This window comes from Hibiscus syriacus, unplaced genomic scaffold, assembly GCF_006381635.1.
Source record: "Hibiscus syriacus cultivar Baekdansim isolate YM2019G1 unplaced genomic scaffold, ASM638163v2 tig00110201_pilon, whole genome shotgun sequence".
In the NCBI taxonomy this organism is placed as follows: domain Eukaryota; kingdom Viridiplantae; phylum Streptophyta; class Magnoliopsida; order Malvales; family Malvaceae; genus Hibiscus; species Hibiscus syriacus.
Window position 1 is genome coordinate 171,027 of NW_024062624.1, and position 27,588 is coordinate 198,614.

A 27,588-nucleotide genomic window follows, 5' to 3' on the forward strand; every position below is an offset into this window, starting at 1 on the left:
TGAACCACCTAAAAAACCAAGCTTTCTTTTGTCGCTCTATACTTTTTAAGTATAATATCAAATTTCATATTTAACTTTTGATAAAATAATTATTTTAATTTTTATTATCTTTTTTTAAATATAACTCTCAATGTTTCATGTTTAGTTTCAATAATTATTTTCAATAAATCTGTAAATTAACTAACAATAAATGTGTTATTAATATGATATTTTTTTACATGTTTGATTGCTTAAGTAATATATGATAATTTTTGGTAAAGAGACGTATACTATGTTATTAATTAAGCATGTGTGAAAATGTTGTGTATAAATGTAGAGTCATTTGATCAATTAACAGTTTTCAATTAAAATGAGTAATTTTAATCAAAATTGAAACGTTAAAGATTAAAATACTTTAAAACAAATAAGGATCAAAATGAGTATTCAGTCAAATCTTTAAGGGTAAATTTTAACAATATACCTATTTTTTAAGCCTATAACATCAGAAGCAACACCAGACACTCGTTGCCTCACCTTTCACCCTACTCTGCACGCTTAGTTCGTTTGTAGTCTGCCCTTGGAGTGAGCAAATCCAAGAAAACAGGTAGGTTTTCTTTGTTGGGCAAGTGAGCTTTTTTTCACGATGGCAGGGACTGGAGTATTTGCGGACGTATTGGAGGGAGATGTTTACAAATATTATGCTGATGGAGAATGGAAGAAGTCTTCTTCTGGAAAAAGTGTTGCAATTATCAACCCAATGACCAGGAAAACCCAGTACAAGGTTCAAGGTTGAACCAGCTAAACTTGTAGAACCACTGTATTTTGCTATATATATATGCATGCTTCTGTTTTGTTTTACTTAACTGTGGTGGTGAAACAGCTTGTACACAAGAAGAGGTGAACAAAGTTATGGAATCAGCAAAAACAGCACAAAAATCATGGGCTAAGACACCACTCTGGAAGCGAGCTGAGCTACTTCATAAAGCTGCTGCCATCCTCAAGGAGCATAAAGCACCAATTGCTGAATGCCTGGTTAAAGAAATTGCAAAACCAGCCAAAGATGCCGTTACTGAGGTGCATAATCTGCTCTAACTTATTTCCTATGCAATTTTTTTTCAAAAGATACTAAGAAAACTGGTTTTGATATGATTCCATGAAGGTTGTGAGGTCTGGGGATCTGGTTTCTTACACTGCTGAAGAGGGGGTAAGGATTCTTGGTGAAGGGAAATTCTTGGTATCTGATAGTTTTCCTGGAAACCAAAGAACCAAATATTGCCTCACCTCCAAGGTAATGTTTCATTTACTATTGGATTGCAACAAACTATGGTATTGATTCATTTATTGCTTCAGCAAATTGAAACTCCATGTCTTTTATGTATACAGATTCCACTTGGAGTGATTCTAGCCATTCCACCATTCAATTATCCAGTCAACCTGGCTGTTTCGAAAATTGCACCAGCATTGATTGCTGGAAATTCGCTTGTTCTCAAGCCACCAACACAGGTATGTTCTTACATACATAAGTGGGTAAGACAGTGTCTTAAAATGATTTCTAGAAAAAAAATCTAAAATCTCTCCTGTAATCTTCTTACAGGGTGCTGTCTCTGCTCTTCATATGGTACATTGCTTTCATTTGGCCGGCTTTCCCAAAGGGCTCATTAACTGTGTGACGGGGAAAGGCTCTGAAATCGGCGACTTCCTCACCATGCATCCTGGGGTTAACTGTATAAGGTAGTTCCAGGTCATAGTGGACACTCTATCAGCTGTAGTTTTACTATATATTTAGCACCCATGTATAATGTTCATCCTCTTTTCCATTAGTTTCACTGGTGGAGACACCGGCATCGCAATCTCAAAGAAGGCGGGAATGATCCCTCTTCAGATGGAACTGGGAGGAAAAGATGCCTGTATCGTGCTCGAGGACGCAGATTTGGATTTGGTTGCTGCTAACATAATCAAAGGAGGATTCTCTTACAGGTAACAACATTAGCTGTTTTCACTTGTACTAGAAATTAACATAATGTTAAGTGTAAAATCTTTTGTTTGTATAACTACCACAGTGGTCAAAGATGCACGGCTGTTAAGGTCGTGTTAGTGATGGAATCGGTTGCTGATGTCCTGGTGGAAAAGGTGAAAGAAAAAGTGGCGAAATTAAAGGTGGGAGCACCGGAGGATGACTGCGACATCACTCCAGTAGTGTCGGAGTCGTCGGCGAATTTCATCGAAGGATTGGTGAAGGATGCCAAAGAGAAAGGAGCTACATTTTGTCAGGAATACAAGAGAGATGGAAACCTCATATGGCCATTGTTGTTAGACAATGTTCGACCCGATATGAGGATTGCGTGGGAAGAACCATTCGGACCAGTTTTACCGGTTATAAGGATCAACTCCATCGAGGAAGGTATCCACCACTGCAATGCTAGCAACTTCGGACTCCAGGTATTTTTAAATGAAAAAAAATGTTGAAGAACATCTCTGTTGCTTCCATTACAGTAGCTTAAAGAATGCATACAATAATGCAGGGATGTGTGTTCACCAAGGATGTTAATAAAGCAATATTGATAAGTGATGCAATGGAGACAGGGACGGTTCAGATCAATTCTGCACCAGCTCGTGGACCGGATCATTTCCCATTCCAGGTATTCAAAACCTACAAGAACGAAAATCCCAGATTTGGATTACTTTGATGAGCATTGTGAAATTTTGAGAGAAATGGTTTGGAAACAGGGTTTGAGAGACAGTGGAATCGGGTCACAGGGGGTTACCAACAGCATTAACATGATGACAAAGATCAAGAGCACCGTCATCAACTTACCAACCCCATCTTATACCATGGGTTAGTATCGCCAGTTAAGGAATCCATGAAGAATAACTAGTTTATCTTTGTTGAATGGTAAATCTGTGTTTAGAGTTTACTGCAACAAATAGATGTTCGTGAGTTTCAGTGCGTTTGAACATAATTATAATTTGTACACTATAATTTGAGGGTTTAAAATTGTGAATAATTTAGATATTATAATTTGAAACTGGTATAATGATAAGAAAAAGCCCTAAACGTTTGATTAAATAGTAATTTTTTGAGTATTTTGGTTCTGAACATTTTATTTTGGAGGCAAAATAACTCATCCATAGATGAAAATCGTCAGTCAACAAACTATCAATGGTCTAAAATACGGGCTTTCTTGTTCTAAAATGAAATATTGAGGGTTAAAATACTCCTAGAAAAAAGAATAAGGGCTAAAATTATTATTAACTCAAACATTAGGGACTTCTTTACTCTAAAATAAAACATTGAAACCAAAATACTCTAAAAAATTATAGAAACCAAAATAATTATTTAATGAAATATTTTAAAAAAATTGATATTATGCCTTAAAAATATGTATTTTAAAATCCACAATAATTTAGTTTTCCATATATGCTTTACCACCCTATTAATGACTGGCCCAACTCGCTTTTTTTATTATGGGCCTTTTTTGTCCATTTAGGCCTTTATATGATATAATTATTCTTTTTTTTCTTCTAATTGATGGAATATTGATTATTGATAGGAACATAAACGAATTCCATCGACTTGGCATCAAATTCTTGTTTTGAATGATTGATTGAACGTAAATGGAAATGGAATTTTCTTTTTCTAAATATGAAATTTCCCATCTTCCACTCCTCATTGCCTGTGCTACATACCTTGTTGATTACAAGGCTGATTTTCATAATTAATTAATAAAGTCAAAATCTAAATAAATTTAAAAAAATCTGAAAATTACGTTGTCCCAGCATATGGGCTCAAAGAATTTCTTTAAAATTTGTTTTTAAAAAAAATATATGCATCTTTGATTTTAAAAGTTTACGATAATTTTATATCATTAAATGTTAATTATATTTGATCTTATATTTTTTGTATTTATATTAATACTATTTCTTTGTAAATTTTTTAGGGAAAGAAAAACTTTATAAAACTTGAATAATTAATTAGTTGAACTGTGGGCACACAATCAATTAATGCAAAGCCAAAAATAATTAAATAAGGTAGTAAAAGGGATTTCTTGCACATGGGATGCCACATGTATGGTCCAATTAACGAAGGGGCCAATATCTTTGAAAATTTAATTATTTCCAATAAAACATCTCAAATGTTATTTTATCAATGCATAATAGTCGTAATTACTTCGTTCAAATGAGTAAATTATTCTTATTAATACTATTTGATTATAAGATAATATTTGTCTCAAAGATTCTGAATTATTCTATACTGAGTGTTCAAACATCTTTACAGACGTTATATTTGAACCCAAAACTTCAAAAGTAACAATCGTACATTTAATAATTGAGGTTATTTGATTCGTGCTAAATAAATTAATTGTTAAAAATTAAATTATTATCGATCAAATTAATATGTCATATTAAAATAACATAAAAATAAAAAATATCTATAAAAATACACAACTAACTATTAATATTTAAAAATTAACAGAAACACATAGTATTTAATACATAAAAAATACTAAGGCCTAAACATTGTTTCTCTTTAGATTGGATAATTTAAAAAAATTATAGAAAACATGAGATGAAATATAAAAAATATTTTTAATATATGATACATATTCAAGAAATATTAAATATGTAAAATGAAATATTATATCATGAAACATATTTATAATATCCTAAACGCACGATAATAACACGGCCGATACAATATATGACATAGAAAATATGAATATTAGCAGACGACAGAACCAAACATAAAATAATTATTAGAATCCGTGGCTATAGGCTTATACACATAACTGAGTATAAATATATAAACTGCATTTACTCTATATTCAGAGCAATGTATACCATTACTAGCTGGAAATTTATTAAGGGCTTCCAAGAAAGTTCATGGGGACATTTTTTTTACAATGAATTAAGATTGCAGAATCGTATCATGATCTTTCTATTAATATCCCACATCGGTTGCTAACTTGATCTTGAGCTGAACATTTCAAAGGCTAATTTAAAATCAATACAACCAATTAAATAGCATGTTATATGTTACAAACAAAGCATCGGGATACATTGTAATACATAACATCAAACATAATATGCACATTACCGACCAACAAACAAACAATATAATCATCCTTTTGATGTTGTAGCTGTAGTTCAACGAACAAGGTTTGAGAATATATATATATATATGTTCCATCGAAATAAATTATTATTTAATTAATAGAAATTTAGTTTAATCGATATCATTATTGTTATAATATATAAAATGATGTGAACTTGAATGTGTTTAAATATTATATTATCTTTTAATTATAAGTGGAAAAGAATTTAAGTGATTTAAACTTCTCTGATCATGTAATGAATAAATTAAATTAAACTAATTATTTCAAATAAATTGAATAAAATAATTAATGTATAGGTTATTAAAAATTATAATAAAAAAAAGTGAATCCGATTCATGAAATAACTAGGCAAGTTACAAGTAGATGAAAATGATAGTGAGTTCATGTGTCGATATTTAGCTAATTACCTTACACAATGACGATGATGATGATGCATTTAAGTAATTAAACTGAAAACGACACCGCACAGGCCGCTCTCTCCCTTCTTTTTCTATATTTAATAATCCCAGCCCTTACAAATTCAAAGAGAGAGAAGAATCCTCCCTTCATCTTCACTCTTGGGCAACCACAAGAAGGAAATAAAACTCATTCCCAATCCTAAAAGCCCATCCTCTCCTGCTTCTTCTTTAAGTTTCCCTTTCTCCGGATCACAAACTTTAAACAGTTAAACAATTCCTCAAACTCTAATCTGTTTCTTCTTCAAGCTATTCTTTTTATTTAAAACAGTTGTTTGGGGGAATTATGCAGCCTTGTAGCCGTGAAATGCAAGCAATGGACTCTCTCTTAAACCCAACACAACAAATCCCTCTCCAAGACCTTCAAAGCAACAGTCACCAGCAGATCCAAAGCCCACAGTTCGATCCCACTTCCTCCCAGGATGACTTCTTAGAACAGATGCTCTCTACTCTCCCTTCTTGCTCATGGTCCGACCTCAAGTCACCTTGGGATCCTCCTAAATCAGATGAAACCGGAGCTTCTAACCCCGACAGGAATGTCGGCTTCCACTACGATGAGATTCTGGCATCCAAGCTTAGACAACATAAAATCAACGGCGGCGGAGGGTCTTCTCCTGCTACTGCTGCCATGAAAATGATGATGCAGCAGCAGATGATGTTACCCGGAAGAGGTGTCTCCGCCGCTGGTGGAGAAGGATTGACTATGCCTTTGTCTTTGGGTAGTACTGGTGCTGCTGGGTCTTATAATCAGAAGGATATTGTCGATGGGTCTACGTTTAACTCCTCCAATCAACAGGTTCACATCAGTTTTTTTTACCTCTCTTTGGTTTAATCTTTGGCTAGAGTATAACTGAAAATATATATTATATCAATGAACGATTGCAGGGTGGAGAGGGTTCAATGCAAGCTTTGTATAATGGTTTCAGTGCTGGATCTTTGCATGGGACTAATCAATCACAAAACCAGCCACCGCATTACCATCCTCAGGGAGGCGATATGCAGACGCCAAACTTTGGAGCAACAGCGGGGACAGTAATGAACCAGAGTCAGGCAAGTGGTTCAACGCCCGGAGGTACACAGGCTCAACCGAAACAGAGAGTTAGAGCTAGAAGGGGACAAGCTACTGACCCACACAGTATCGCTGAAAGAGTAAGCAAAGCCTTTATCTTTGTATGTTTTACCGTACAAGACGATATACAGTACCATACAAAGAAGCTCAAAAATGATTGATTCGATCCGTATTCTGAAACGATACGTGTTGGCAGTTACGCAGAGAGAGAATTGCAGAGAGAATGAAAGCTCTTCAAGAACTTGTTCCCAATGCCAATAAGGTATGTACACTTCCTCCCGTCTCCGGCTTGAATCTCTTTGATTTATCTCGTCGGCCAATGTTAGGGTACCAAAATAAAAGCACACGTGTCATTTAGTAGGATAAACTGATCATCGCAGGCCTGTAACTTGAATGTTTAGTTGGTCCCGATCTCGATCCCGATACTTCAGGAAAATAGTTGAGTAATTAGTAACTGAATGTATCAGGTTTTAGGATTTAAAAAAAATAATCATCATTTTGATCTTTAATAATTAAATTTTAAGTGATATATTATGAAAATAATTAAACCATGTTATTTTTATGGTTTTTAAGATTAATGAGTTTTTTTATTTTTATTTTTATTTTGTGGGTGTGGAATGACAGACAGATAAAGCTTCAATGCTTGATGAAATAATAGATTATGTCAAATTCCTCCAGCTCCAAGTCAAGGTTTTGCCTCTCTCTCCTTATTTTGTTTAAAATTTTATTCTGAAGTATTTAGTTTATTAAAAGAAATTATTGAAGGATTCCCTGAACTGGTTGACAATGTTTTTAAGATTATTAAATTATTTATACTTAATCCAGTTGTAATTATATGTATGGGCCTTTCTGACAATTAAATTCTTGCTGTTTCCTGGAAATTATGCAGGTTCTGAGTATGAGCAGATTGGGCGGTGCCTCTGCCGTTGCTCCCCTTGTTGCTGATATGCCTTCTGAGGTAAACCCTAATCGCCCTATTACGTGTGATTTTATAGGGGGGAATGTAGAACATAACGAGAGGGTTCTGTCTTGTCTTGTTTATATCATTCCGTTTCTCTCAAATCACACCACAAAACGACAAAACAAAAGCAGCACGCTTGCCCCCACTGTCATAAATTCCTCCTTTCCTCTCTCAAACTTTTTTTTTTTCTTTGTTTATTTTAGTTTTTAGTCGTTTATTTTTTGTAAAAGCATCTCTCTTTTGTAGGGAGGAGGCGATTGTGTTCAGACGGCCGCTAACGGTGGTGGGTCCATTCAGCGGAATTCTAACGGCAACCAAACGTCTGTGAACAACGACAGCATAACAGTGACGGAGCACCAAGTGGCCAAGCTTATGGAAGAAGACATGGGCTCCGCCATGCAGTACCTGCAAGGGAAGGGTCTCTGCCTCATGCCCATTTCCCTCGCCTCCGCCATCTCCACCGCCACGTGTCATTCCAGGAATCCCATGATCAACACTGCGAACCCTAATAAAGGCGGCGGCAACCACCATTTATTTCAGTCCAACGGCGGAGGGCCTTTCTCGCCTAGCATGTCCGTGTTAACTGTGCAGTCAGCTATTGTGGGTAATGGCGGTCTTGACGGTTCCGTTAAAGATGCTGTCTCGGTATCTAAGCCGTGATGACGGCGTTGACTGACTTAGAGAACAAAAAGGTAAATCAAAACAACAACAAAAAAGGAAAGAAAGATGGCAGCTTTAAGTCCATGAAAATAAGGTGGTCTCCCAACGACACCGTATTCACATAGTCTTTGAGTAAAAACTGGCAGCTAACCTAACTCCAACAACAGTGGACAAGAGGAAGAAGAGGATCAAACCCAATCTTGAGAAAAACTTATTATTGTTATTATTAAATAATTTTAATTGTTGTTTCTCTTGGCTTTTCCTTACTTTATTATTATATATGTTGTTAAATTTAAATGTAAAATCAAAATGAATGATATTAATATTTTTAATTTCATTCTAAGTGTGGGCGTGGTGATTATATTTGTATCAAATAATATTAGATTAAAATTGATGTATTATAAATACATTTTTCTTATGCATTATTGATAAATAAATAATGTATAAGATATATATATCGATGATTAGGGATGGGTAAGGGTTAAAGGAGTAAGATGAGGTAGTTTTTTTGGATTAAAATTTTTAAAGACATTCATTTTGTTTCTGATCTTATTTATTTTAGCGTTTGATTATATTTTACTTGTTTCAAATTAGTTTTACATTTTAGGATAAAAACATATCTCCATTGCATTCAAATATTTTTGTATTCAGTACGAAGATAATAAAAATATCTATAACAAAAGATTTTATTGTATATATATATATATGATATTATAATAATAATTTGATGGAATAAAAAAGTTTATCTTAAAATCTATGGCCAGGTCGAAAAAAACTGAAATATGAGTAAATATCGTGATTTTGAAATAATTATTAGATCCATCCACTTTGAAATAATTACGCAATTATTATACGTGGATGAGTCGGAGAGTTTTATATGAAATGGAGTGGGAGGCAGGCCAGCCAGGTTTGAGTAAGTATCGTCATTTTATCACCATTTTTTTCAAGGTTTAAGCAAGTGGAACATGAATTAGCTTACAAGTCAACGGGCAAGCTCTTCACTTTATTATTATTATTTTAATAAAGGTATATAGAAACAAATTATTGAATGGATATGATGATTACTATTGGTTGTCCAACCTTTACACGCATTCCGACTGCTTGATAAATTAATATACCTCTCTTTCCTTTCCTCGCTTTTTCATACATAAGCTTATGGGATTTTCACATTGTTTTTAAAATAAAAATTGATAAATGTTTTTTTTTCTAGAAGAAAAAAAAAGTTGTCCTAAAATACGCTAGTGTTTGACTCGATGAACAGATGAGAAGAAATTACGAAGCACTCAACCGAGGCAAACATATGATAAAGTCAAAGGGTGTTGACTTCGTTTGGCCTTGTTACTTTGTACTCAAGCTCGTCTAATCCATCATCTTTTATTAGATAATCTTCCCCGAGATATATTCAACCAGAACACAAAATCCAATGACGTCTTTCCAACCAAAATAACAATTACTACAAATTAGTTCGCAGTTAGCCAGCCTCGGACGGTGTTTGTTTTCTGTCGTCACCATAGATTTATAAAAGTGACGGTTAATTACAAATAATTTAATAATTAATTTAGACAGTTCATTAATTGTTTAAAATAAGGATTGTTAGGTCAAGAAACATAAAGGCCACACACTAGTAATTAAGGAAATGTTTGACAAACAGAATTAAATAAATAAAAGAAAAAGAAAGGTGGTGGGCATCAACTAAGGAGTGCCGGGTCAAAGCGCCTTATACTTGTATATGCCAAACTAATTTGTTTTTCTTTTGTTAAATGTAATCGTCAGCTGCGAGAAACAAACATTTACTTGGATGTGCCATCAGTCGCATCCCTCCAAAGAAGAGTACAACTAATGGGAATAAGTTGTACTGTATCCAATAAACACAACCAACAAGCATGACTCAGCCGGCATCGTCAAGAGGTTAACTGTATCCGATAAAATTCAACACGCTCGGTTATGTTGTTTTGGCTATTTATTTTCTTTGAAACATTATATTTTGAGGGTCATTTATTATATCCATATGTTTAAGAGTTAAAAACACGTATGGAAAAAGTTCAAACATACCCATAACCAACAACCTTGAGTCCGAGAAACGTAGGTTCAAAATGGAAGCCGGGGCTCATATTGTCAACAATAATAAAACGCTAGATGACCCAATTTTCCCCAGATGAAAGGCTTTCCACAAATAGTATCTACTTAGATTAGTGGTAGGTAGAGTTGAGAGGGTACACTGGTTACCTACAGCTTCTTCACATTGACTTAGACTCCGAACAACACTCGCACCAATCTCTTCATAATATTCCATTGCCTGCATGAGATAGAGAGAGATGTGGCGACTAATCTCGAACCTCAGTTTCAACACATCTTATTCATATCTAATAAAATTATACATCCACAAGAGGCACATGGGAGTAATAAGAGACATGAAACCCACTACTTTGTGTCAATGACATATTAAATGGAGTTTTTAACTACTATGAGCAAGATACAGAATATTTTTAACCCAGTCATCTGCTTCAACGAGCCAAGTTAAAGCTACTGGTCCATTGTCTGAATTCAATCGGGGAAAAAATAATAAATGAAAACCATAAAACAAGGAGGTAGTTCAGATTTCAGAATCATAAGTATTCTTCCGCAAGTACATTCAATAGTTTAAAATATTTATTAGCTGCCTTGAGAATTCACTCTCATTAAAATATTTAATAGTGTTACATGACAGACAGATACCATGTGTTAAACTCACATTAAATCTGTATAAAGCACATGTTAGGAACCCCAAAAAATGCCCTAAAGACTTCATTTGAGGCATGAATCAAATCCTTGTTGAAGCCAAATCGCAACTTCACTAGTTGCATAATGGGAACAGACACAAGCATGGTACTAGCAGGGACACATCCAGGTGACTCAGTCTAATGCCTCAGATAAGATATTGAGAATCAATGGGTTTCTGCGAATGCACGAGCAGAAGATAAGAATAAAAGAGTTCTTCATGCATGTTTTAAATGAACTGCTCAGACAAATGATATGCCTTGTGCTTTTCATAAGTACAGAGGGCAAGTTTAAGGGGAAGAAATCAATTATCACTATAGATTATTGCTGATTCAACAAGCCTTGCAACGACCTGTAATCCAACAGTTATATTTATTACTTCCTAAACCAGATAAGTCTTGAATAGAGTTCGTATAAATATAAACTCTTTCCATTTTACGTCAGCTTGGAAGGTTGTAGTAGTGGTCAATGTTACAACACAAACCAATGTTGATATGGGACAGCGGAGCAAGAGCGAAAGTAGATCAAGTTGTGGATTTGACTTAAAGCTCCAGATTGACCACCGGGTATGCACAAGGCACATCCTAGGCACTAGAGTCTAGAAGCCTTATATTGCCTTAGGCACAAACAAAGCCACTAGTAGCATTAGTAAAGTAAACTGCAATGCGAATGTGTTATTTTTTTAGTGTGTACATACCTATCAATATGTTGATATATATAACTCTCAAGTGTCGTATAGCTTATCACAAAACATGCAACTTTTTAGTGCCCAATTTGCTTGGTTCCCTTCTTGTGAATGTTTTTGAATGCTTAAATATCCAGAAGCATAGAGTTTGATCTCCGGCTGGCTTTTGTATGTATGCCTATTGCCTTACAAAAAAAAAGTGTACCTATGGATACCTGGCATGTGCCTGACAAAATGAACCTCGCTGAAATGATCTAAGGCACTTTTGTTGCAAAATGCTTAGCTGCAAGTGCAGCTAAAAACATACCTTGAGAGCAATGGAAAAAACAAATATCAACAACTAGATGGCAAAAGGAAACCGGAGAAGAATTCATACCAAAGGATAGATGAAACAGTACCGAGTCATTACGAAGAAAAATAACAAAGCAATGCAAGTCTTATACATAGAATAAGAGATAGTCTAAACTTAGAACAGGAAACATATGAAGAATAATTGATGACAAGTTTGATATAGAGTTGTGAACAGAAAGTTAAAAGAATTGAAAAAGAATAAATGCCTCTCAACATACAGACCTGCGCACGGTAAGAAGAAGAAAACTACTAGACATTTAAATGGTACAAACGCAAGTTTAATTGATATAATATGGAAAGCCAACAGTTGCATAAGTTCATTTCACAATCAAAACCTCAAACAGACATCTTCCTAGGTATGCCTGAATTAACAGATGGGTTATAGAATACAAGAAATTAACAAATCCCCAATGGTTCAGCAAATTGTAAATCCACATCATTGGGGACATCTCAGTGATAGACTATGATGGTCCAATCTTCATTAGTGGCCCAACCCAAGCCTTACACCCCTGCCAAAAATAAATAGACTTAACCTGATGAGTACTAATCACTTCAAATTCATCAATAATACCACTCGTTGCTCCTAGAATTGTAGCATCATTTATTAACATTTTTAGGAAGCATTGAGTCACTATGAACAAAAATCACCATGAATCACAAAATAAATGATATTATTGAACAAAAAGGCAATAACAAGCCAAATTCATAAACCAATATCACTTCTTTACCAGATATCCAGTTTCCCATCAAAATGAGTAAGCATTATGTCACTGTATATCCTAAACACTAAACAGAGTGCAATTTCATCAAGCTAAAGAATCCCCCAACAGTCCAAAAGCTTCTATAAGCATTTAAGAAGAGGTTGGGGGCTTGAAAGTGTAAGGCTGTGGAAGTAACAACGGACCTCTCCTCGTTTCCTTATCATCAAGCAGCCTCTGCGTCCGCTTAGTCTTACAATACTGCCTATCAAAATGCTTCACCTAAAAGCAATCCAAACCAAAAGAGAAGAAAAAGAAAAAGAAACCAAATGCAGCCAAAGATCAAAAACAGGGAAGGATGGAACAGAATTTATGGTTAAATAACTAAGATTAGAAAAGAATTAGTTACCCAAGAAACCCGGCAATTATTCACGTATTCCTCCCTGGATCTTTTGCATTCAGTGGGGTACAGGAGTCCCACTGATCCGATTTCAGTGGGTTTCTTGTCCGAGTGATTTTCCAAGCACGAATAGAAAGCATCGCGAGCCTTTTGCCACCCAAACCCAAATGAAGAAAAACAAGATTCAGATTATATTCTAAGGGTTTCTCGCAATAAATTAGAGAGATTGAAAATATAGGTGTCGCAACCGTCTTTCGGTTGGGCCCCGGAATTGGGCTTCGACTTGAAAAATGTGGATTGGAGTCGCCACCGATCATTTATTTAAAAATAAATGGGTTGATCGGATACCCTATTTCTTACCTGATCTGCGTCTTACCAGAAATATGTCGGGTTCGGGAGTCGGTTACGGTCAAGGAAGGATTAGCACCCTTGAACCGCCCTTTCGGTACTACGTAATTTCCAGTTGTCTTAATTAAGAAAAATAACAAGTTAAATTAAAAGGTAAAGTTTCGATCCTAATTACTTACCCTTGATTGATTTGAAAAAAAATCGAGAAATGTGTTAGATAAACAAGGTAAAGAAAACAAATAAGATACAAGGGAAAAATAAAATAAATAAAATAAGTAAGTAAGATAAGAAAAATAGTAAAGTAATAATTATATATAGTAATATTTGAAAAAAGGAAAAATATAAATATATATATATCAAAGTATTAATAAAATAAATAAGCTATATATGTACACCAAATACTTAAAATAGAAAAATACCCTCCCAATTCACCGAAAATGGGGGGCTCTAATAATAAATAAGACAAAAAAATGGGCCCTTAGGTTAGTAGTATATAATATAATGTTTAATAATGATAATGATAAAGACACAAGGTTTTTTTTAAAAAATAATAATATAATAATGAATAAAAAAAACGAAAATAATAAAAAATATATAAATATATAAAGTTATAAGATATTACATAAATAAAGAAATAATCAAATAAAAATAATTAAGAATATATATTTTAATAATATGTATATAAATAAACTATTAAAAGTATAAAAAATATATACGACTAGATAAAGATAATTAATATATATATAGTAATATTAGACTTATAAGTAAAATATTAAAGAAATATATATAATAATAATAATAAAATATAGTAAAAATCAAATGAAAATAATTTAATATATATATACATATAATAATAATACATGAATAATAAAAATAAATGAATAAAATATCCATATAAAAATAAAGGGACTAATAGATTTTTAAAAAGCTCTTTCCCTCCTTTAACCGAAAATCAAACCGGTTTTTAAAAATAAGCCTCGAGGTAGATCTAGGTTCGAAACTTCGAAACCCCACCATTTTGGTCATCGGCGCAACCCACGTTTTGGGTTATTCGAACCAAATCTCAAAAAAATAACGTGCACATGCAAAAGAAAGAAAAAAGAAAATACTACCTTTTATTTCCTTTTCGAATCCTTTACAATAGCTTTGCCTTTGTATCTTCCCGTGCTTTCCTCTATGTTTTGTGTATAAATCGTGTCTTACAATAGTGAGTTACAATGACTATTTATAGTGCTTGTGGATCCTATCTTTAGGAGTTTAAATCATAGTAGAACTCTATCATATTTTTTGAATCCTAGCAAAATTCTATCCTATCTTTAGGAGTTTGAATTCTAGTAGGACGAAAAGGTGTGTTGACAGCTGCCCCTCTTTGCCCATAGTCGTGTAACGGGGATAGGGCAAAGATTAAAAGACACACTTTTCGTTCGGTGGAGTTGAAAATTGACTCTGATGTTTCAATAACTCCCTGTCGAATTGAGTTACGGATGACTCCTCCGTCGTGAAGCCGAGTTCATCTTGGAATGATATGAAATTGAAGCCGTAGTTCGGAATTTGAATCAGAACGTGGCTTCTCGTTGCCCTTCGGTCTTCTTCTCGGTTTAAAGACCTTGGATCGGAATCGAACTCAAAAATCTTCATTGACAGATAGCTTTTTCTTGACTTAAGCTATGCTGTTTGAAAATGGTTGCTTGTCACTAAGGCACGGCTAACCCAGGTCCTCTTCTCGACTTGAAAACCTCGACTGCAATCGAAAAGTAGTGTGATTGATGTGTCATCGAGCTGAATGGAGTCGAACTCGACAATTTTGATGGTAGATAATCTTTCTTTGAGTTGGATATCCTTCGTCGTGAAGTTGAAATCCAAGTAAGTAGCATTGTTCCAAGTCCAATATCCTCCGTCGTGAAGTTGAAATTGGCTCTGGAACCGGGAAATTGTTTGTTGACAACCAGCCGTCCCTTCGTTGTGAAGTTGAACTTGTGTTGTCTCGAGTCAATATCCTTCGTTGTGAAGTTGAAATTGAATCTGAATGAAATTTTGTTGACAAGCAGCGGTCCATTCGTCGTGAAGTTGAACTTGCGTTGTCTGGAGTCCAATATCTTTCGTTGTGAAGTTGAAATTGGCTCTGGGATTGGGAAGTTGTTGTTGACAAACAGCGGTCCCTTCGTCGTGAAGTTGAACTTGCATTGTCTGGAGTCCAATATCCTTCGCTGTGAAGTTGAAATTGGCTCTGAATGAAATTTTGTTGACAAGCAGCGGTCCCTTCGTCGTGAAGTTGAACTTGCATTGTCTGGAGTCCAATATCCTCCGTTGTGAAGTTGAAATTGGCTCTGAGATTGGAAAGTTGTTGTTGACAAGCAGCGGTCCCTTCGTCGTGAAGTTGAACTTGCATTGTCTGGAGTCCAATATCCTTCGTTGTGAAGTTGAAATTGGCTCTGAGATTGGGAAGTTGTTGTTGACAACCAGCGGTCCCTTCGTCGTGAAGTTGAACTTGCGTTGTCTGGAGTCCAATATCCTCCGTTGTGAAGTTGAAATTGGCTCTGAGATTGGAAAGTTGTTGTTGACAAGCAGCGGTCCCTTCGTCGTGAAGTTGAACTTGCATTGTCTGGAGTCCAATATCCTTCGTTGTGAAGTTGAAATTGGCTCTGAGATTGGGAAGTTGTTGTTGACAACCAGCGGTCCCTTCGTCGTGAAGTTGAACTTGCGTTGTCTGGAGTCCAATATCCTCCGTTGTGAAGTTGAAATTGGCTCTGAGATTGGAAAGTTGTTGTTGACAAGCAGCGGTCCCTTCGTCGTGAAGTTGAACTTGCATTGTCTGGAGTCCAATATCCTTCGTTGTGAAGTTGAAATTGGCTCTGAGATTGGGAAGTTGTTGTTGACAACCAGCGGTCCTTCGTCGTGAAGTTGAACTTGCGTTGTCTGGAGTCCAATATCCTTCGTTGTGAAGTTGAAATTGGCTCTGAAATTGGGAAAATTGTTTATTGACAACCAGCGGTCCCTTCGTCGTGAAGTTGAACTTGCGTTGTCTGGAGTCCAATATCCTTCGTTGTGAAGTTGAAATTGGCTCTGAAATTGAGAAGTTGTTTGTTGACAACCAGCCGTCCCTTCGTTGTGAAGTTGAACTTGTGTTGTCTCGAGTGCCACGATATTCTCCGTCGTGGAGTTGAAATCGCGAATGGCCCCTTCGTTGTGAAGTATAGCTTCGAGCTAGATATCATTCGTCGTGAAGTTGAAATCCACTCTCGAGCAAATTGTGTCACTTTGAGTGCAATATCCTTCGCCGCGAAGTTGAATTGACTCTAGCTAAAAAAAAGTTATGCATATATGTGATGCTATGGATGCAATGCTCTTAGGTGTGCCTAAAATGCATATGCAACATATGTTATCTTGGGGCTCTGGAGAGAAATCTCGATCTCCAGTTGCCTGTCTGGAATCTTGATTCTTGAATCTTTAAATTTTGATCCCTGATCTTGAATTCTTCAAATGTTCAAATCTGATGTGCACATTCTATTTTTGATTTGAGAAATGCTTCTCGACCATCTCAAGTATGTGCCTGAGCTGAGTGTAACAGTTCAGATGATGCTTCAAAAGAAGTTGTCTTGAAAGAGATAGAATTCGTTTCAAGGGAAACGATCTCAAAGATATCTGTTGTTTCAAGGGAAACGGTCTTAAGGGAGACAAAATTTTGTTTTAAGAAAAACTGTCTCAAGAGAGATAAAACTTAGTTCCAAAAGAAATTGTCTCACGGGGAGATGAAATTAGTTCCAAGGAAAACATATTCAAAGATGACGCTTCAAGAGAAATTGCCTCAAAAGCGACATAATTCGTTTCAAGGGAAACGATTTCAAAGATATCTGTTGTTTCATGAGAAACGAAATTTTGTTTTAAGGGAGATAAATTCAAAGATTTTGTGTTTCAAGAGAAACTGTCTCATAGGAGACAAAATTTGTTTCGAGGGAAACAATCTCAAAGATTTTGTGTTTCAAGAGAAACTGTCTCAAAGGAGACAAAATTTGTTTCAAGGGAAATTATCTCAAGAAAGACGAAATTCATTTCAAGGGAAACTGTCTCAAGAGAGACAATGGTGAGCACGATTCCCTTCGTCGTGAAGTTGAAATCGTGGGTGGCCCCTTCGTCGTGAAGTTGAGCCAGGAATTGGATATCCTTCGTCGTGAAGTTGAAATCCAACTTGAAAATGCGAACTGGATCGATTTTGAATTATCTCTCGAACTCGTCTGAAGTTGATTCTAAGATCTGTCGATCTTTCAATATGTCAAATTGGTTGAAGTGTAGCTTCTTGCTGCTGAGTTAAGCAACCAACATAAATCTTTAAAGGTGCTTTTGATTCGAGTATCCTTCGTCTTGAAGTCGAAACTTGACTCTAAAATCTGCAAAAATTATGTATGTGGGAAGAAAATGATAGATATGACACTCTAAAATGTATACATAAGATGCATGTAACATGAATTGGTTATATTTATCTCCTGAAAAAGGTCTGATAATTCGCATTAGGATGATGAATCCCCAAAGATGCCTCAATATCCAAAAATGCCCCAATATTTGATGTTGAATCTTCAAAGATGCCCCAAATGTTCCTCATTTCTTGCTTCATCATTGATTAAGCATGAGCTTTGTGTTTGAGAGTCACATGTCATTTACCAAGATTCACTCTAGAGAGACTGTCTTGTTTGAAAAAAAAAATGTTTTTTTCTCTTTTATTTCAAAGTCATGAAAATATCAATTAAAAGAGTTTCAAAAATGTTTAATCTCAAGTTTTAAAAAATTGCCCCTATCACGGTTTTACAATTGAGACGAATCATAAAACTAGAGTTAATCGGATATCAAAGAATTAATTACAATGTTAATCCTTCAATAAATTATAGCTATTTGACAACTGCCAAGATCCAAGCTATCTTTGGGAGATAGTCAAGTAAGGAAAGGATAAAAAGTCTCAAGTTATTGGTTTGGTCAAAGGTTTGGCATTTGATGCTCAAAGGTTTAACATTTGATGCTTAAAGGTTGACATTGGATGCTCAAAAGATTGATGGGGTAGCTTGCATGCTCCTCTGCTGGAAGTGTTCCCTGACTCCCACCTTTGTTGTCACACTCGGATTGTGCGATGCCTTATCAAGGAATTTGTGTGATCGCCTCAGTTGCACAATTTTTATATTCGAGCCGCCTTTTCAGGTTTTCAACTCGAACCCTCCTTTGGTTTCAAGACGTTAAGGATGTACGTCTTGAACCCCCCTTTCTTATTTTTCTTACCATGCATTAATTACATTGTTTTTTGCAAACAAAGATTAATCCTGATGGGCGGGATGAAATCTGAAGATAGTCTCTTCTGTTTAGAAATCCATGTATGATTAGAAGGGACTTTTAAGGCACGTAATGTAGGCCAGGGTCGTGGTTATGAAAGAAAAGGATAAATAGGCCCAAACAAGTGTTTCAGGGTATTGAACCAAGGATCAATTCATTCTGATGCCTTCAATCATGTCTTGCTCAATTTGGATCTGCTCATATGTGTTCTCATGGATTTTCTGGATGTTCCATGATCTTCGAGTGAAGTGATTCAGAGATTCGGGAATGATTGTGCTTGATCAATCTTATAGTTTGAAGCTTGATGTGCCATTTGTCTTTAGGGAATCTTTGCATGTGCTTTTGTCCCTTTTCTTTTTGATTTTTGCTCTTTTTTCCTTTTGTTCTTGTTTCTCTTTTTTGTTTTTTTTGCTTTTTTGCTTCTTTTCTTTTTTGTCTTGATTAGATCTTCGCACTTGCCATTTGGTCCACCTTTTGGTGTCTCCTTTGATTGATGTCTTCACTCATGTGAGCAGATTTCTTCCACCTTGCCCCCAATGTGGAGGGTGATCCTTGGTTAGGGTTGGATCAGAAGAAAAATACTACAGGCTCAAAAGGGGACACAAGGGATATATATTTTCTCCTGTTGTGAAGGGATAAAGAAAGAAAGCCGTTCATCATTTCATACATGGAAGTCCTCACAGAAAAGGTATCCCCAGGGGGATAGATTTTCAGGATTAATTTATTCACATGAAACAGTGTAATTAACGCGTGATAGAATTATTAGGATAAATTCTTCTTTTTTCCCCAGATGTCTCAATGTTCAAGCTCCCCGCAAGATGCCCCAAGTTGTGTCTTTAGAATAAATCTCATGTTCAGATGAACAACTCAATGCCTTGGGTTAAAATGTCAATTTTGAGTCTAAAAAGGCAGTGGTGTGATCTTATTGACTCAAAGAAAAGTATGGGTGTATCAAAAAGATAAATGCAATGTTCAAGAATTTCAAAGGGAGGTTATGTCAAAATTTGGTCTTTTTGGTAATGATCAAGGTATTTCATTTTGGGGTTTGAGACATGATAAGAAAGGTCTAATCTTGTCATATGTCAAAAATCTATAATTCTTGAAGAGTTAAAAGAATCCTTAATTCATTTAATATTCGAAGAACTAAAGATTAAAATTTGTTCAATTGCTCCACCTTAGAAAGTAGCATAAATTCAATCCTTTAAAAGATTAAGTAAACATGAAAGATCAAAGACGTGTTCAAACAAAACAATCCTCTAAGTGCAAATGGTATATGTCATGCCCCCTTCGACAAGTGCCTTACAGTTTTTAGAGGAATGTTTGGGGTTTCTTATGTGGTAACAGCTAACAGCTTCAACATCGTAGCCCTTAGGATATGGAGATTCTTTAGATATTCATGGCAGGCTTTGTCCTACAATCAGCTGATCAGGCTCTATGTGTTTTCAGTTTTTTTCTTTAAGGTTACAATCTTGCTTCCATGTGGTTAAATCCACTTCATCGAATCATCTAGGAAGAAATTTCATGTTTATGAAAATGCTTAAAAATGTAGATGAAGATGAAAAAATGCAAGAATGCATGAAATGTTCGAGGCATTGATCCAAGAAATGTGCATGTTATTATGAATAATCTTTATTGGGGACAAAAATGTTTTATCTTTTAAGAGACAAAAATATCCTGACAGCTTCTGACATGTTGACTAGTCTTCTGCTTTCGTCTTTCACCGGTTGAATAACCTGTCGAACCGCTCCGGCCTCTGGATGAACCGTGAAAATGTTGAGTTATTTTTCGTATTGGTCTAAGAAGTCTCGAATGATCGCATCTCGAGCACATACTTTTGTTGAGCCTGTTCCCAACGAATTCGTCATTGGAGCCCTTAATTGATAGGAACTATGTGAAGTTCATTAATCTGTTTCTTGAATTCGCCAGCAATGGTCTCCAATTTCAGTTATCATTTTTCCATTGTCGTGTTCAAAGGGACTTCCAAGATACATAACCTTCATCCTGCCCCTGCAACCTCTGTCAGTCAGTTCTTCAAAGATAAGCTTTCATTGAGCTTGATGTAGACCCGATTCATTCTGAGTCCTTTATAATCCAGCAGAGTGATATACTCTTCAATTGTGGGCACCACGTCTTCTGGATTGAATGTGACACATAGTCGCCTTGTAGACCATCCTTTGTATTTTCATCTCTTGTATTACAACACCTTTGTTCATGGATTCAGATTATTCGAGTTTTAACAAACACGTTTTAGTGGATCAATACTCTTTTAAATGATGCAAGTGATGAAAGAAAAGAAAAGAAAAGAAAGATGAAAAGAGTTAGTGAGGAAAAATAATAAAAAACGATCATGAAAATGAAAAATCCTACCCCCATGATATCTACCCCACTGCTTATATTCCTACCGGACATGATCTCTATCCGCATGCTAATCTCAAACAAATCCTAATCGCATATTGTCTAGTTCGCATGCTTTTGAACATAAAGTAAGGCAGGAAATAAAGTCAAAGCAGCCTAAGGTTTGGAATGAGGTTTGGGGGTGGGCTCTAATTCTCATCATCTCCCGTTTTAGGTTCTAAAAAAACGGTACCCGAGTTCTCCTTGTCAGTGCCCCCTTGGGCTTGCCAGACCCTTAGTCCTAACCATCACAGGCTTGTATGGACTAAGTTAAACTCGAGAGGACACATTCCCTTATGCCCGCACGGTGAATAAATTCACACGAAGACATAAGGTATATGAATCCCGAAGGCTACTTGCTAGGCCGCACGGGAATAAATTCACACGAAGGCGTCGCTTTCACCCCACTTAAAATAGGGTTTGGGAGTTCGGGTATAGAGCTTAGATGAAAAAAAACTTTGAAGGCTGAAATCATGAGAAACGATTAGTCCAACTATTTACTCGAAAATATAATCAAAAGTGAGTAAAAGGATCGAATATTACCTTAAATTTAAACTTACCCTTTCGTTAAAAGACAACTGGAAATTACCTTAGCCTGACTCACTTACCTGTGTCCCCAGCGGAGTCGCCAAGCTGTCGCAACCGTCTTTCGGTTGGGCCCCGGAATTGGGCTTCGACTTGAAAATGTGGATTGGAGTCGCCACCGATCATTTATTTAAATAAATGGGTTGATCGGATACCTATTTCTTACCTGATCTGCGTTACCAGAAATATGTCGGGTTCGGGAGTCGGTTACGGTCAAGGAAGGATTAGCACCCTTGAACCGCCCTTTCGGTACTACGTAATTTCCAGTTGTCTTAATTAAGAAAATAACAAGTTAAATTAAAGGTAAAGTTTCGATCCTAATTACTTACCCTTGATTGATTTGAAAAAAAATCGAGAAATGTTAGATAAACAAGGTAAAGAAAACAAATAAGATAAAAGGGAAAAATAAAATAAATAAATAAGTAAGTAAGATAAGAAAAAATAGTAAGTAATAATTATATATAGTAATATTTGAAAAAAGGAAAAAAAGATAATATATATATATCAAAGTATTAATAAAATAATAAGCTATATATGTACACCAAATACTTAAAAATAGAAAAACTACCTCCCAATTCACCGAAAATGGGGGGCTCTAATAATAAATAAGACAAAAAAATGGGCCCTCTAGGTTAGTAGTATATAATATAATGTTTAATAATGATAATGATAAAGACACAAGGTTTTTTTAAAAAATAATAATATAATAATGAATAAAAAAAAATGAAAATATAAAAAATAATATAAATATATAAAGTTATAAGATAATTACATAAATAAAGAAATAATCAAATAAAAATAATTAAGAATATATATATTTAATATGTATATAAATAAACTATTAAAAGTATAAAAATATATACGACTAGATAAAGATAATTTAATATATATATAGTAATATTAGACTTATAAGAAAATATTAAAGAATATATATAATAATAATAATAAAATATAGTAAAAATCAAATGAAAATAATTTAATATACAATATAATAATACATGAATAATAAAAATAAATGAATAAAATATCCATATAATAAATAAAGGGACTAATATAGATTTTAAAAAGCTCTTTCCTCCTTTAACCGAAAATCAAACCGGTTTTTAAAAATAAGCCTCGAGGTAGATCTAGGTTCGAAACTTCGAAACCCCACCCATTTTGGTCATCGGCGCAACCCACGTTTTGGGTTATTCGAACCAAATCTCAAAAAAATAACGTGCACATGCAAAAGAAAGAAAAAAGAAAATACTACCTTTTATTTCCTTTTCGAATCCTTTACAATAGCTTTGCCTTTGTATCTTCCGTGCTTTCCTCTATGTTTGTGTATAAATCGTGTCTTACAATAGTGAGTTACAATGACTATTATAGTGCTTGTGGATCTATCTTTAGGAGTTTAAATCATAGTAGAACTCTATCATATTTTTTGAATCCTAGCAAAATTCTATCCTATCTTTAGGAGTTTGAATTCTAGTAGGACGAAAAGGTGTGTTGACAATAGGTATGAAGCGAAAGACCTTGTAGCAAGCTTGCCTGGCTTGGAAAAGTACGTCGTTGTGGACTTCATCTCGTTTCCCCGATGCATAAGCTTCTAGCGCCATGGCTTACCGGCGTTACCCACCAAAACTAGAAAGATGGCAACGATGCTTCTTTCAATTTCAGGCACCACAATTAGGATTTGGGCTAAATAGAACAATGGTTTAATGGCTTCATCTGGAACTAAACTGGGTTAGAATTCTTGCATCGAGTGTTATCTGAAGGGCCCAAGAAACTTCAAGACCGTGGTTTTAGTTACAGTTATTTCATTTTAAAAAATGATATATTCTTTTTTTATTATTTAAAACTAGAATGAAGATAATGTAAATTAAATCAACTCTGAATTTAGATTATTTAAACTTAATTGAAAATAAACTGTTTATTATTGAATTTAAAAATCATATTGATTGTAATATGATGTTAAACGATTTTATTAAAATATATCTATAAAATATCATATGTTTAATATAAGAAGTGATCATACGGCTCAACTCAATCAACGATTTTATTAAAATATATCTATGAAATATCATCTGCTTAAAATAAGAAGTGATCATACGGCTCAACTCAATCTTTATCTATCAGACTAGATACCCAATCTACTCAATTTATAAAATTTCACACATATTTGCTTTCTTTAATTAAGTAAATAGTTGACCCTTGTTCCCATATGTAATGTGATAAGGAGAGATAAGATAGTAAACTGTCCTCAACACCAGGTTGAGAGCAGCTTCCGTAGGAGACCTTGGGATCAAGTCCCATAGAGGGCATTTCATAATTCGGAGGTCTCCTACGGAAGTTGCTCTCAACCTGATGTTGGGGACAGCCTATTATCTTACCTCCCCCTTACCCCATTACATATGGGAACAAGGGACAATCATTTAATTAAGTAAAGAGATATTAATTTTTTTAAATAAATGTCAAAAATATAAATTTATATAAGGTGATACAATACGAGCATCGTTAACCAATTAAAGGATATGTGTAAGTACTTACTTTCTTTTACAACCAATCACGACTGAAAGCGCCATCAAAACACTTTGTAATATGAGTACATAGCAGCAGATGGCAGATGTTCCTTGTTGTTCATCTCTTTTTTTGCCCATTTAAAGGTTTGTTTGCTATATATGATTTTCATTTCACTAAGGGGATGTTTGGATCGAAGAATATGAGATTCTTATAGGAATAGAATCTACATTCTTTCGTTTGGTTAGTCGGAAATGTCATTTTCGGTAATGTTTTATTACCAATAGTGGATTTTTTTAGGTATATTACCGGGAATGTCATTACCTTCATTCCCTTAGGTATTGTTGGATTATCGGCGTTTTAAACAAAAATGTCCTTAATTTTTTTTCCCAAAAATATCCTTCTTTTGTCATTGAAAAATAAAATTCTAAGAAGGTTAAATTATAAATTTATCTTTAAACTATTTTAGATTTATAAAAAAAAACTATAATTAAAATTTTATATGAAGTTCAGGGGTTAAAATAAAATTTTACTATTTCATAAAACATTTTTATATTTTCAATTTTGTAAAAAAAAATTCATATAAATTTTATGAATTTTAATTTTTTTAAAGAAAATATATAAAAAATTTCAACTTGTTAAAAAAACAAATATATAATAAGGATAATTTGATCAAATATACATTTCAATAATCTTTTATTCCTTTAACTAAACACGGTAATCTTATATTCCTGCTAAACCAAACAAACACAAAATACAACATTTCCAGTAATCTTATTCCCTGATAATCTTTTAGTCTCACTGATAATTTTACATTCGGTAAACCAAAAGCACCCTAATTGTTTCATATTTGGCCCTTCACTCCAGGGTAGTGCAGTGCAGAAGACAGTGAGCTCAAGCGGGGAATTGTATGAAACGGCATACTTTGCTGGTTTGTGCTCACTTCTCTCCTGTCAGCCAAATGTTCTCAGCTCTGCACGGGTGTTTCCCTTCACAAATCACAGAATCATTATTTGTTTTTCTAATAACATTTTTATATATACCCTTTGTTTAAAACCCTCTTTCGTCTTCATCTTGTTGTTTTCATGGAGATTTTTCAAGGCCTTTGACTCTCTGTTTTTTTTTTTGGCGTTTTTACCATTGTATTCTCATCATCAAAGCTTTCATCTTTCTAAAACATGGTCCTTGTGTTTTTAAGTAGTAAATATGTTTGAATTTGTTTTTAATCACTCAGCACCTTGGTTGACAATGGGAGGAGATAACGAGCTGTTTGTGTAATTTGCACAGATTTATAATCATCCAGGTAACCATTTTGAACTGCCTCCCTGCTTGTGGTTTTAATTACAAAGCAAGTACCATGATAAAAGCTTGGCTCTCTTTGATCCATCACTACAGCAAAATTGTTCTACAGCGGCGTTTTTAGCGGCGTTTTGGGAGTAAACGCCACTAACTTTAAACATATAGCGGCGTTTACATAGAAAACGCCACAAAATGTTAACTTTAGCGGCGTTTTTATAAAAACGCCGCAATAGGTTAAGCCATAGTGGCGTTTTTTAAACAAACGCCGCTAAAGACACGTACTTTAGTGGCATTTTTTTAAACAAACGGCGCTAAAGACTCATACTTTAGTGGCGTTTTTATACAAACGCTGCTAAAGACTCGTACTTTAGTGGCGTTTTTATACAAACGAAGCTAAAGACTCATACTTTAGTGGCATTTTTATACAAACACCGCTATACACTTGTACTTTAGTGGCGTTTGTGTTTAGAAACGCCGCTAAAGACTCATACTTTAGTGGAGTTTATATACAAACGTCGCTATACACTTATACTTTAGTGGCGTTTTTATACAAACGTCACTATACACACTACATCAAAATAGGTATATAACAGTGTTTTTCGCATCGTTTTCAAAGCAAACACCACTAAATTTATACATATCCTGACATTTATATCCAAAATGCCACAAAATAGTAACATTGACGGCGTTTACCATAAACGCTGCTAAAACTCGTATTTTAGCGGCGTTTGTTTCACAAACGCCACAACATATAAGTACTTTATTGGCATTTTAAAACAAACGCCGCAAAAAAATCCTACTTTAGTGGCATTTCTAAACAAACGTCGCAAAAGAATCATTCTTTAGTGGCGTTTATAAACAAACGCCGCAATAGAGTACATATATTGTGACGTTTTTAGACAAACACCGATAAAACCTAATACTTTAATGGCGTTTCTAAATAAACATTGTAATAGAATCGTTCTTATTGGCGTTTTTCTAACAAATGCCGCAATAGTTTGGAACGCTTATGTTGAGCCGTTAATGGCGTTTGGTTTGAAAAACGCCGCAAAGTTTTATAAATAAAAAACCCCAATTTTTTCTGCACCCCAATCCCTAATTTCTTTTTCAGAATTACAGATTTCTGCTTGTTTGTTTTTCTTTTTAAAAAATTTTTGGGACCATAGCGAGGAAAAAAATCTCAAGCACTTTCGAAACATTGCTCCATTTATCTGTAGAAGAACTTAAGAAAGGGTAAGCTTTTCACTTCTCTCGAGTTCTTTTCTGTTTTTTGTTCAAGATCTCCCACACGCATCGAGCATTCTGTGAGGTTATTAAACTCATTTTGTTTTTCTTTCTTCAAATTATTGTTCTATAGAAGGAATTTTGATTGTAGTAGGCAAACCCTAACTTTACTAAAAGCTGAAACTGACCTTGGTTTGTACATTTTCTCCTTCACTTTTATCTCATGTTTTGTGTATTCCTGTTGCTTTCTAAATTGCTCGTTCTATCTTTTTATTCCAAAATGTTTTAGGTTGTATTCCGATTTTATGCCCACGGTAAACTTCGATTATGGAATGTGCTTAATTGGAGCCTGTTTTAACTTGTATTTATGTCGTTCTCAGTATTTCCCCTCTGTGTTGCTTGGAACTAATTGTTGAGGAAAAGGAATTGGTCTTCTATGTTAGTTTCGGAAATTATGGATTTGCATGTTCATTCAATGGGTCTGGAAATTCTATGCAAGAATATTTGATTTTAAATATATTTTTTTAAAATTAGTTTTCATGTCTGGGTTTTAATTTATTTTGGACTTTTGAGTTTTTGGTGTCAGGGTTTGAGTCGGGTTTTTTTAGCTGCTCATCAAGCTCCTCATCTTATTTTGTCTTGTATGTGTGCCCCTTACTTTTGATTCTTTCCTTATTTATGAACTTACTGAAATAAGTGTTAGTAAGTATAGCAACTTTGCTTGACTGTATTCATGGTAGGCACCGAATTTACCAATTTTGCTGATTAGATTTTTATCAATAGCTAGAAGTTATCTC

At 34.7% G+C, this 27,588-nt stretch overlaps 2 protein-coding genes and 1 pseudogene across 5 annotated transcripts; 2 read left to right on the plus strand and 1 right to left on the minus strand.

Moving 5' to 3' along the window:
* The first annotated feature begins 530 nt into the window (after nucleotides 1-530).
* Nucleotides 531-2,992, plus strand: LOC120218701 (NADP-dependent glyceraldehyde-3-phosphate dehydrogenase). The gene is made up of 9 exons (XM_039215603.1): nucleotides 531-767; nucleotides 860-1,053; nucleotides 1,139-1,267; nucleotides 1,363-1,482; nucleotides 1,574-1,710; nucleotides 1,801-1,956; nucleotides 2,040-2,418; nucleotides 2,502-2,618; nucleotides 2,707-2,992. The coding sequence occupies exons 1-9, from the start codon at nucleotides 623-625 to the stop codon at nucleotides 2,818-2,820; spliced, it is 1,491 nt and encodes a 496-aa protein (XP_039071534.1). The 5' UTR covers nucleotides 531-622; the 3' UTR covers nucleotides 2,821-2,992.
* A 2,548-nt stretch (nucleotides 2,993-5,540) lies between these two features.
* LOC120218702 lies at nucleotides 5,541-8,153 on the plus strand (annotated as a pseudogene).
* Nucleotides 8,154-10,951: 2,798 nt separating this feature from the next.
* Nucleotides 10,952-23,465, minus strand: LOC120218708 (cytochrome c oxidase assembly factor 6-like). Of its 4 annotated transcripts, none has more exons than XM_039215612.1 (4): nucleotides 23,284-23,464; nucleotides 13,139-13,276; nucleotides 12,936-13,011; nucleotides 10,952-11,173 (listed from the first exon to the last, which is right to left on the minus strand). In XM_039215612.1, exons 1-4 carry the CDS (start codon nucleotides 23,365-23,367, stop codon nucleotides 11,163-11,165), a joined length of 309 nt encoding a protein of 102 aa, XP_039071543.1. In that variant the 5' UTR covers nucleotides 23,368-23,464; the 3' UTR covers nucleotides 10,952-11,162. The 4 variants fall into 4 exon arrangements, with proteins under 4 accessions (XP_039071543.1, XP_039071544.1, XP_039071541.1 ...); XM_039215613.1 differs by lacking the exon at nucleotides 10,952-11,173 and adding an exon at nucleotides 12,009-12,540 and having other exon boundaries at nucleotides 23,284-23,463; XM_039215610.1 differs by lacking the exon at nucleotides 10,952-11,173 and adding an exon at nucleotides 12,716-12,810 and having other exon boundaries at nucleotides 12,843-13,011; nucleotides 23,284-23,465.
* Between the last annotated feature and the right edge of the window lie 4,123 nt (nucleotides 23,466-27,588).